The sequence below is a fragment of the Sapajus apella genome, unplaced genomic scaffold (genome assembly GCF_009761245.1).
Source record: "Sapajus apella isolate SASKATOON/1434 unplaced genomic scaffold, GSC_monkey_1.0 scaffold2, whole genome shotgun sequence".
Taxonomy (NCBI): Eukaryota; Metazoa; Chordata; class Mammalia; order Primates; family Cebidae; genus Sapajus; species Sapajus apella.
Genome location: NW_022436942.1, coordinates 38,757,707 through 38,769,764, shown reverse-complemented (window position 1 = coordinate 38,769,764; position 12,058 = coordinate 38,757,707). Strand labels below are relative to the sequence as shown.

Below are 12,058 nucleotides of genomic sequence, written 5' to 3'. Positions count from 1 at the left end.
TAATTTTTAAGAAAACAAACATGTTCAATTTTAATCTGAGACTTTCTAGCATAAACATATTTCTGCAGCACAACTCTTAGAATCCAGCTGAAAGCGTAGATCTAAAACACCATATCCAGATCTGCAAATGGGACTGCATACTTTTTTTGATCAGTCTTTACAGTTATCTTTTTCTTAATTATTGAAAATTAATTCTAAAAAAACAACAAAACAAAAAAAAAGTTCATTCTATTTGTTGAATTTTTACTTGTTACCAGATCCTTTTTGTTAACCATTACTGTGTTCTAAAGCCATTGTCTGTACACAGTGGATACTATGCCAAACTTCCAAGGGTCAGGCTAACCTCATGAGGTTGTGAAGGCTCCTCAGATTCCTTCATGTTAATGGAGGTTTTTGTAAAGATACGTAGAAAAGTAAAACAGAACAAGAATACATTTTATAGTGAGGTGTTGTAAACTTAGAATGTCGTAAACATTAAAACTACTGACTTATATTTAGGCTTCATGGTAAACTGGAATGTTTAGCAGAAAAGTTAACCTTTAAGTAAAAGTATCTAAACTGATGTTGATGTTTTTTAATCAATGAAATTGTCATTATCCTTCATGTTGCGTTAGTAGCTTAGTGAGCCTGCATACATTAAAATATAATGAGTTCTCTGAGCATAGCTTCAGCTTTAGGGATTTCATTACAATGTTAGTTCTAAGTAAAGATGTTCACTGCAGCCTAGCATGGTGGCTCACTCCTGTAATCCCAGCACTTTGGGAGGCCGAGGCGGGTGGATTGCCTGAGGTCAGGAGTTTGAGACCAGCCTGGCCAACATAGTGAAACCCCATCTCTACTAAAACTACAAAAAAAATTAGCAGGGTATGGTGGCAGGTGCCTGTAGTCCCAGCTACTTGGGAGTTAAGCCAGGAAAATTGCACCACTGCACTCCAGCCTGGGTGACAGAGTAAGACTCCGTCTCAAAAATAATAATAATAATAATAATGTCCACTGCTCCCTACTATAGCATTGTGTCATGGTGACTCAGCTAATCTGTGTCGCCACTACTTAATGCCTTCTCTGTGTTCTGCTTTGCTGCCTACTTCATTGTCATATAATTCTTTCTATATGTCTCTTGTCTCACTCAAACCCTGCAAGAGAGGGGAATTGATAGAATTAGCCAGTTACTACCCAGCATGGAGCAGCCTGTTTTGTTAGTGACCATTTCATAGGTCACTGGACAGAAAGTTGCCTGTGGGTCAGGTACCAATTTCTGTTACCTGGTATGAGAAGTAGGATTAAAAAGTATGACAGCTTCTGCCTTGGCAGGTACTGTGAGTGTCACGTCCAGTATACTGAGTTAATAATGAGAAGCATAATTCATAAAAGTAAAACTGGTAAGCATTAAAGTAAACTTTTTGGGTTCAACTTTCAGGCATTTATCCTGAATCCTCTGTGAGCTTTTCCATCTTTTTTTTTTTTTTTTTGGCATTGATTGACTTCATAACTATTCACAAATATACAAATATTTGTGTCAGATATTTATCACAAATAGCAGTGGCAGTTTTGATAGTAGCATGGACTATTAATCTTGAAGGCTAGGTCTGTTTGATAGTATTTAGCCAAGAGACTCTGGAATCCTTGACTCTTGCCCTAACCCAGGCACCCTCCTTCCCATATAGTCTCCAAGGAAGGGAGAAAATAGGCCAACTTACAAGAAAGCAGTTTGCTTTGCCAAAGGACCAGTTTACCAGATTTACTCATTGTGATTTTAACAGCTTTAACTGGAATGTTTAACAAGAAAGTTAACTAAGTAAAAATATTATCTAAACTGATGTTGATGTTTTTTAATCAATGAAATTGGCAAACTACATAAAATAGCTAAAATGTTCCCATATGAAAAAATCTCCAATGAAATGCTAATTTTCTATGTGAAGTTTTGTTAATATACATATGATGGTATTATTCTGGCTATTTGATTTTTTTTCAGGTGCTTTTGAATGTCATTTTAAAATCCTCAAGTGGCATATCAGCCTTTGTTTTATATTTCTAGCAATTAAATGTTTAAATTCAAAACCAAAAAGAAATGAGCATTAACTGAACAATCTTACTCATATTTGAATTATTGTTATTACTTTTGTAAATGGATACAGCAGCTCACTGTGTCACTCAAGCTGGAGTGCAGTAGCAGAATCAGGGCTCATTGCAGCCTCAATATCCTGGGTTCAAGCAATCATCCCACCTTAGCCTCCCTGGTAGCTGGGACTGCAGGCAATGCTACCACACCTGTTTTAATTTTTCCATTTTTTTTGTAGAGACAGGGTTTCACCATGTTTGCCCAGGCTGGTCTTGAACTCCTGGGCTCAAGTGATCTGCTCACCTCAGTCTCACAAAGTGTAAGAATTACAGGTGTGAGCCACTCACCCAGCCTCATATTTGAAATTTTGAACCGAATTTCTCATAAGAAGCAATTGGAATATTTACTTTTATGTTTCTAGAAAGAGTAAGCGTAAAAGCTTATAAGCCATTTAAAGTAAGAAAAAAAGATAACAAAACCTGGCCATGATTAGTTCTTCAACTGTTATACACCAAAACCATAAAAATTGTAAAAGAAGGATCAAAAAGTGACTTGGTTACAAGTCCTAGAAATACTAAAATATGAATGCTGAAAGGGTTGGCAGAAAAGAAGATTACATAAAGAAGTATCTTTAAAATTACCATATTGAACAGTGCAATTGTGCTTAATCAATTTGTTTTTAAAGTGTATTTTGTGGTTACTAGCCGTAAAGCATTGCTAAAGTTGTCAAAAACCATTTTTGGTAAATTGGTAAAATTGGTTATTCAGCAAGTTGGCATTTGAGGAATTCATTTTCAGCTAATTGACCAGCAATTCCAAGGGAGATGTTTATACAAAGATCAGTGTAAATAAGATCTAAGGTGCCACTGTTTTTTGTTTTGTTTTGTTTTGTTTTGTTTTTATTTTTAAATGGGGCCTGTGCTCAATATCCAGAGCTCTTTAGTACAGGTTACAACATGTGGCTAAAACCTAAGGTGCTTTTCCATCCCCTGAAGCCAAGCTCAGGTCTCAGGATTTTATCAACTTTGAGCTGGTTACATAGTACAGGAAGTGGAAAAAATGAAAGGCCTGAGCTTACCAGCAGAAAAAAGCTATACAGCTACAATTTCTTATGAGTGAAAGTTATATGAACCTTCTTGCCAACTGTGGAGCATGGATGATTAGAAAAGAAACCTCTGGAGTGTGAGTCAAGACCAAGGTAGCTGTGGGAGAAGATAAAAAAGCCAGTTTACTGGTCTGGCTGCGTGGATACAGTCACTCAACCTGGTAATGAGTATATTTCAATCAAGGTCCTGGAATCTGACCATTCTGATTAGCCACTCCTGTTGGTGTACGCAAGGAAAGAGTTTCGGTTTCAGAAGGAAAGCTACATTTTTTTTTTCTTCCACAGTACTCACTTTAACGCCCAACTAAATTATGAAAGTTCCTGGGGAAAAGTGATAGAGAACATAAAATGAGAGCCCTGGTTACCATTCTATTTCTAAACATTCATTTCACTCTTTTATTATTTTAATACAAATTCTGTTTTCTCTTTGTTTTACTCAAGAACCTGTGTTTTACTCCACTTGAATATTGTGATTTAGAACCCATTAAAAGAAAGTTACTATGGTCCCTCTCAATCTTTGTAGCTCTTACCTCTTTTATAATTTCTTACTTTGTTGCAGAGACAAGAAAGATTTGCTGATAGGTCACTGTTGGAAATGGAAAAAAGGGTAAGTGTCTCACTTACTAATAATTATTTTTTTCCCTTTCTTGTTTTAGGTAAACAATGGTAGGTTTTTGTTTGTGTTTTGTTGTTATAGATGATAGTTTTAATAAGTTTAAATTAATATTTATTGAATTAATGTATTTTACAGCTTAGCTTCTTTGTAGAATTCTATGGGGTCTCTCTAGATATGAAGTGACCTTGTTAAATAAAATTTAAATTACCACATAATTATTTTAATGAATTAAAAAAAACTGTGTTGCCTTGATTCTGAAATGCACTATGCACATTTTGATAGTGAATTTGATATTTTTGAAATGCCATTTATCTCTTATGGTTATGTACCTAAACATTTTCATCATACATACATTTATGTTAATTCTTTATAAACCTAAAATACTTCCATTCTTGAAATAAAGTTTTTAAATCTGGAACATCAAATTTTCAAATTCTTTTAAAAGTTAATGTAATGATATATATTTTTTTTATTTTTGACTTTATATACTTAAGTAGGATATTTTAAACAAGGGAAAATTGATTACAAGAAAATCCTTATGCCACTTAATGTCCTTCTGCAATTTTTTATTGACTGTAATATATTCACTTGTATTTCTTTCTACTTATTGTTGCCCAGGGGTTAGGAGTAGCCATAGGAATAACTTTACAAGTTTAGCCTGATCATTTGAGATTGTATAAATGATCCAGAAGTTAAAAGAAAAGTGCCCAAAGCTTGTTTGTAGTATGGCGGAGCAGTAGCTAGACTTGGAAGGGTTTTGAACAGAGAAGAAATTACATCGTGGTAGCTATGATCAAAGAGTAAATACTCAGGAGCTATTAATATAAAAACATTTTTCTTCCATTCTATTTTTAAAATAACCAATTTATCTTTTTCACCAAAAAAAAAGAGAAATGGTTTAAAAAAACACAGAATGTAAAAGTAATCTTTTAATGTCTATGTCATTTGCTAGTTATACCTTGGAATAATTTTATTATGATTTCTGCAAGTTTAAAAAATTAGTGTTCTGAGCCATGTTTTAAAAATTGACATAACTAATAATTGCTAAAATATTAGTTTTATTAAATTTAATATTGATTATTATATCCTGTTAGAATGTTTAACTGTTACTTAATTTTATCTCCAGATAGGCAGAAATAATAAAATCAGTTCTCTATTATTCATACTAATGGTTGAGATGAAAAGCATAGATAACTGTACATAAAGTAATATTTATTTTTCAGATATAGTCACAATTTTAAATATTTAATTTTTTAATGAAAGTAATAATGTTTATTACAAAAACATTATTAAAAAAAAAAAAAAAAAAAAAGGAAAATGTTAAACTTAGCCATAATCTGTCATGCAGAGATGATATTTTGATACTTTTTTTTTCTAACATATACCTGATACAGAGACATTCATATCCTGACATACTCACCTGATCTCCTTCTGCTTGTCAAATGTGGATAAATTACAAAGTAGCTAATCCACTCTCTGTAATCATGATATTAATAGAAACTGCTAACATTTATTCAGCATTCTCTATATATCAAGCAGGCACAAAATTAAACACTTTACATGCATTTTCTCTTAACCATGTTTTTTTTTTCTTTCTTTCTTTCTTGTTTAAGAGACAGAATCTTGCTCTGTCATTCAGGCTGGAGTACAGTGGCACAATCATGGCTCACTGCATCCTCCAGTGCCTGGGCTCAAGCAATCCTCTGACATCAGCCTCCACAATAGCTGGCACTACAGGTGCATGCCTCCACACCCAGCTCATTTTTTAATTTCTTTGTGGAGACAAGATCTCACTTTGTTGCCCAGGCTAGTCTTGAACTCCTGACTTTAAGCCGTCCTCCCCCGTAGACCTCCCAAAGTACTAGATTACAGGCTTGAGCCATTGTACCTGGCCAATCATATTTTTTAATGTTAATACATTTGTCAAACATGAGAAATTGCATAGAATTTTACAGTTGTCAATTTCATTGAGCCAATAGCATCAGGCAGTTGGGTGTAGTGTTCTTGTCTTACTTTACCACTGAGTTAAAATCTTGAAGCCACCTAATAAAATTGAGGCTCATAGGGAAATTACCTCTCAGAAGAAATATTCTATTTTTGGTATTTTGCGAAGTGGTAAAGACCAAGTATGACCCTTCAAGTGCTAATGTTTTGAGAAGTGTGATGATTTGTATGAATTTGTCGTCATTTATTATTTACTAGGAGAAAGGTTTATGTGTTGAAAATAATGTTTTTGTCTCTATAATAATGTTTAGACATGCCGACGTTAGAATAACATGTTACTTAAAAGACTATAAATAGGATTCTGTCTACTTTTTAAAATCGCATACCCTAAAAATATTAACATTTACAGTAAATGTACTGCTTGACTAAATATCAACATTCATTATTAATCTGGGAAAGAATGTCTTAGAAATAGTTTCAGTGTGATTAAACTAAATTTAAATGGTTTATATCTGAAAGGTGACCGACAAGAGTCAGTATCTTCTGGGCGGTATGACCTAACCAGTTTTACAGCTCATCAATTACTGCTGCTTGCTGTTTGCATAACACCCTAGAATGCTTATTATTTAAGGGAGAGTAAAACAGTACACTGCAATAATGTGTTGTATGTTGGCTTTGCCTGTCACTCCTTGAAACAAGTTTAAAATAAATGCTACAGTTGCTTCTCCATTAGATTCACTGCATTAATGCTACACACAGTGTCAACCTAAATACAAAGCTATAAAGTCAAATGGATAAATAATGGCTAGTACACATTATGGGTGGAGGAAATGAGCTTCTCTTACATCCTTTTGAAATTGTAAAGTACACATATTTTAGGCATGTTTGCTTCTTGCTTTTCTGCTTCTATCACTGTAATAGCATCTTTGTGTGAAGTGTTGTTTTTTTTTTTTTTTTCTGTACAATTTTCAGCCTTGAGTATTGGTTCACTCTTAAGTTTCTCATGAACTAAAAAAGTAGTTTGAACATGTTATATAGCATCCTCCCAGAAAGTCAAGGCTTTAAAGAAAGAGCTTGTACTAAGGATAAAGATCTTCCTATTTATTTTTCTCAAATTTTGGAAAGCTCTTTACACATCACTGGCATCACATCTTTTCTACACTGCTCCTGATTGGATCTTTAATTCTGAAGTATCACTATTTCACAGTATAGAAGAAAACTGAAGAATATAATAATTACATAACTAATATTGTTACCTTAAATTGATCTAGGAACGAAGAGCCCTAGAAAGAAGAATATCTGAAATGGAAGAAGAGCTCAAAGTAAGTAAACTATGTTATTTATGAGAGCTAGTGCTGTTTATGATTAATGTTTAAAATACTGTTACAGATATGGTTTACATTAATTGTTCTCAAAGCTGATTACCCAATTTGTGAACTATCTATATCTGTGCTTCTCTTTCTTCCTGAATCCAGGCTTTAGTGAGCTAGAAGAGGTTTTAAAACCCAAATCTTAATACATGTGAAAAGAAGGAGCAAACATAAAATAAAAAATAAAACCCAAATCATTTTGATAATCAATTTATGTAGCACTTTGCTGTTCAGGTATAGAAAAAGTTAGACAGTAATAATAGGATGTAGGATTTATTATTTATTCTTTACGTTTCTATATACACTTGTAGTTTCTTGGCGAGTAAATAAATGGAGGGAGATAATATAAAATAAAATGTTGTTCTTTGAAAGTAAAGGACTTTAGGGAAGTGAACAGGCAGAGCTGTGTTTTATCAAACTCCCTATTACCTGTAGAAATAATTATGTTTTGAATGTCTTCACAGGAAAAGTAGCATAGTTAATTGATTACCTCTTACCACATTGTCCTTCATAAAATATCTTTATCACATTGTGAATTAATTAACCAATGCGTAGGATATTGTGCCCATAGAATTAGAAGTTCAAGATTTAGATGTTTTATTATTAAATTGTTTCGTATTAGATCATTATTATTGAATGGCTTTGAAGATTGGAGACAAATCTTGTGTATTTTGTTTGCTTATGTATTATTTAGTTGAAATAGGATTTTAGGAATGCAGTGTTTACCTTTCTGAATCTCTTTTTTAAGACTTAATATTTTTAAAAAATTATTACCTGTGATTCTCTATTCTCATTATACTCTTTTCCATTTTCTTATTTTTTATTCCTATCTCTTTATGTTCTGATTCCTGCAGAACCTGCACCAAATAAGGCAAATTCAATCTCTGAGGGAGTTAAATGAGCGACTGCTGACTGAGAATAGGGCCTTGACAAGAGTGGTAGCCAGACGCTCAGGGTTCTATAGGCAACTGGAGTCTGTGAACCTATAATTTTTAGTTTCATCATTTCTTCTTGGTAGAGCCAGGCAGGTGTTTTTATATTAGTAGGCGTGTTTTGTGTTAGTGAGAGCTCACTTTTACAAATTAATGCCATTGTGTCTGGAGCATATCATATAACTAATTATGCATGGCTTCTTAGAATGTTAGAAATTGTCACTAATTGTATATTGCAACTGATGAACTACAGTAAAATTAGGGATGATTTTGGAATTTAAGTTAAAGTCTTGTACGTTTGTAAAGCTTTTGCACATTTTTTAGCTGTACAGATATTTTAGGACTTAAAATACAGCTGTTATGTACAGTTCTTTATTACAGAGAAAACAGTATATTACATAAAAGTACATAACATTCTATAAAGTGTATAACATTTTACACATAATATATTTTGAAGCTGAAGATTAAGCATGCATTATCTGTTTTTCAAAATGTTATTTGAAGTCAGAACCATGTTAGTTTATAATCATTCAGTTTTCTATAACAAATATTCAAATGAATAAACTTAAGATTACTATTTTTTTATCTAAAAATTCTGACCACAGGTAAGAACATATTGGCTCCACATAAAATTAAATCTTCCTAAAGATTTTGCTTAAGGTTGTTTTGCAAATAGAAGTTTTACTTTTATCTCTAGTTAGATAACCTAGTATATTTTGAAAACTGGAGAAAGAGGACTATTTTGGAAAGTATGTTTTAAGAACCAGAAATATGAGCTATTTCATTTCCTAGTGAAACTGGCAAAGAACATTCAGTTTTAATCATCCATAGTAGAAAATTCAGTTAACTTGTAACATTTTTACCCCCTTCATCATGTTTGTCTGTAAAACAACAGAAATTTGAGATGCATCATTTGAAGATAGGAGGCTGTTTGCTTCAAAATTGGTTATTTTTGTAATGGTTGGATCATAGATACAGATTTACTACTCTAGCTTTAAAATGATATACTATTCTAATAGTAATTGCTTGTCCCCATTTAATAAGCATCTATCTAGGATCAGAGATTGTATTAGACAACTTAAACTGGGGTAGTTTAGGTGAATCCTTTAAGGAATTTTAATAATTTAGAACAACTCTAACTTCTTCAATATTTTCCTAGGTAGTTTGGCTTTCTTGTAGAACAATATTAAGTATTACGGTTTTAGGTCTGACATACATAAGCAAAAGTCTTTGGTTTAAGTGCTGACAGGAACTTGTTTTAAGAGCCTATCCTAACAAAAACAGGCTTCGTTGTCTTGGCTGCTCGAATGTGGTGTGCTTTTGAGTCATAAAATCAAGTGATTTAGTAAATTTCAATGGAAAATTTGGAGAGAATGAACCTTTCATTCCAGCATTTATGAAACTAATTAGCTTTACAAATACAGGTGTGGGTTTTTTTTTCCTTCTTCCTGATACATGTTTTAGATAGAAATATATATAACTGACAAAGCTTGATCATGTGTTTTGTGGTGAAAATATAACATTTATTAAGAATTATGTTTTATCTTTTTATTGAAGGTAAAACTTTATCTTCAATTTTTCTCCTTATAGATGTTACCAGACCTAAAAGCAGACAACCAGAGGCTAAAGGATGAAAATGGGGCCTTGATAAGAGTTATAAGCAAACTTTCCAAATAATAATAATTTTTTTTTAAAAAAAGCAGCAAGTAATGGAATTGCACATATTAGTAACCCAGTGGACCATAATTGGCAGTCACTGGAAGCCTGGGAAGAATTCTTGGAGACTGTCATTTTCGGATATCCTGCCAAATGCCCTCTTATCTAGAATTTTTGTTTCATTTTGTTTAATTTTCTGGGGTGTTTTTGTTGTTGGTTTTTTTTTTCTTTCTTTTTTTAAAAATCAAGACCATTGTTTCATGTTAATGCAGCTGCTGAGAAGATTTTTTTTTAATGACTGAGAAAACTTGTTTACAGCTCCAGCATATAAGGAAAGTGTTCAAGGCCAGATATGCCTCAGATATTTAACCAGTAAGCCTTAGTTGTACATAAATACTTTTGTGTCAACAAAAACTTTCAGCTCTCACAGAAGACAGTTATTCAACATTTTTTGATGTGCCACAGTTTCCAGTTTTTCAATATTTAAATTTTTTGGCTTTTCATCTAAGTTTGGGTTTGTATTTTTTCCTTCTAACTCTTCATGTGGCAGAGTCTTCTATGTTTTCACAGCTTTTTCATTTACAGAAAAGAACACTTGCTCTTCTGTGATTATTGTCATGTATTAGGCTAATGCTGTGTTGTCTCCCACCTGGAACTGAATTGCTTGGTGGAACATATGCTTTCACTGTTTGTGCAATATGCATTTATTTCTTATATGAATGCTTTAAAGTCATTTGAGATTAGATCCTTTAATTCCTATTTTCTGCTTCATTGGTCACTTTTTTTTTTTTTATTGTAGTATAAGATGTTAGATTCTGTAATCTTCACATTCATTTTAGCAGGTACTGAGTGATGCTGTATATACAAATAAGTGTATTGTTTTGATTTTTAGACCACCACATAGCATGCTTGAGTATTTTCTTATTTCAAATGTCTGCTAATGCAGAGTAGGCGACTCCATGATAGTGTTAAAAAACAAAATTTGCTAACAATGTGATATAAGACTTTAAAAGTTACACATTATGTGGAGCCCTATCTTTATAAAAGTTTCCTACTGTAAAGTGCTTTGATTTCGAGTTTCATTTGATAGTACTCAACCATAATTAAAGTTGCATAAGATAATTGCTTTACATTTCACATACCTATATTTATCTGAGTGCTGTCTAAAACTGTTGTGCTAGCCAAAGTAATGCTATGAAATCATTTGCAAAATTAACCCGTGAGTTAATGTTAAATGCACTGTTATTGCCATGTGAAGAGGCATCAACTTTGATACCACCATCATGTTCAGACCATTTTATACATTTCAGTGGCCTTTTTTTAAGGAAAAAAAAAAGCGCAAAACCGAGTACATAGTGAAGATGGCTTTTATTTGGACAAATAGCTTTTATATTTTCATTAAACCATGCAAAAAGTACTACATCTTTCTGGCACATAACTGTCTCCTTAACCACTGAACAGTTCAGCCATTTGAATAAATTGTACATTGTAAAGCTTATAGTAGCTGATTGTATTATTGATTGTATTGTATACTATATTAAATGTGAATTTGTACCCCTTCATTTTAAAAGGTCATTGTGTTCTACTGCCTATTTTAGATTACTTTGGGGTTGGGGAAGGGTGTTTTGGTAAGCAGGATTTTAAGTCCTCTCTCTCTTGATTGGTTTTATGAAGATATAAGGTTATGCTCTTACTACCAAGCTCAGGATTCTTGATTTTAAAGGTACAAGGATAGTTGTGGGAGTTTTATTTTTGGTTATATTTGAACTGTATGAATGGTGGGTCTGAATATTGAGAATTTCCATGGTCTTATGTGGAGGTGAAATACATAGATAACTGATCAGTTTGAGTGACCGCAACATGTTCTGGTTGCACAACAGTTAGGCATGCTATGGTTTATATTTGTGAAGTTTGGGTGCCTGTGAAGAATGATTAAATACATGTTTCTAATATTTTAGTGTTTTGTATTTAGGTTATTTATTCTTTGTATCTAAAACTGAACAGCTACTGTGCTATATTGATTTTATTGGTAGTATTGAGCAGACCTTGTTTCTGCATGAAACTAGTTGCAAAACCCACTATTTTGGAAATAAAAATGTATTTTGACATATACAAATAAAATGAATAAAACTATTTTAAATGTGTGAACTTTTAATGAAGACATTTTAAATTTTGTTCTGAGATATTTAAATTCTGCATGGGTATTTTTTCACTAATTGCTTTACTTGGATACCAATTTGAATAATTTCTGAAATTGTAATATTGTGATAATTTGCACAGCATTGTACATGCACATCTGTAAATGCGATCTTAATTGCCATATTTATGCAATCTGTGTACCAATTTGGACAAATGTTTATATATTTTACATAAAGC

The 12,058-nt window shown here is 32.6% G+C and overlaps 1 protein-coding gene across 12 annotated transcripts in view; it reads left to right on the top strand.

The window, feature by feature from the left end:
* PPP1R12A (protein phosphatase 1 regulatory subunit 12A) overlaps positions 1 to 11,815 on the top strand; it is a 158,053-nt gene extending 146,238 nt beyond the window's left edge. For 3 of the 12 annotated variants that reach the window (XM_032296465.1, XM_032296420.1, XM_032296396.1), the window contains 3 exons: positions 3,724 to 3,771; positions 6,996 to 7,046; positions 9,617 to 11,815. In XM_032296465.1, the coding sequence (XP_032152356.1) occupies positions 3,724 to 3,771; positions 6,996 to 7,046; positions 9,617 to 9,703 (186 nt within the window). In that variant the 3' untranslated portion in view covers positions 9,704 to 11,815. The other 9 variants (XM_032296476.1, XM_032296429.1, XM_032296438.1 and 6 more) reach the window with 4 other exon arrangements.
* The last annotated feature ends 243 nt before the right edge of the window (positions 11,816 to 12,058 follow it).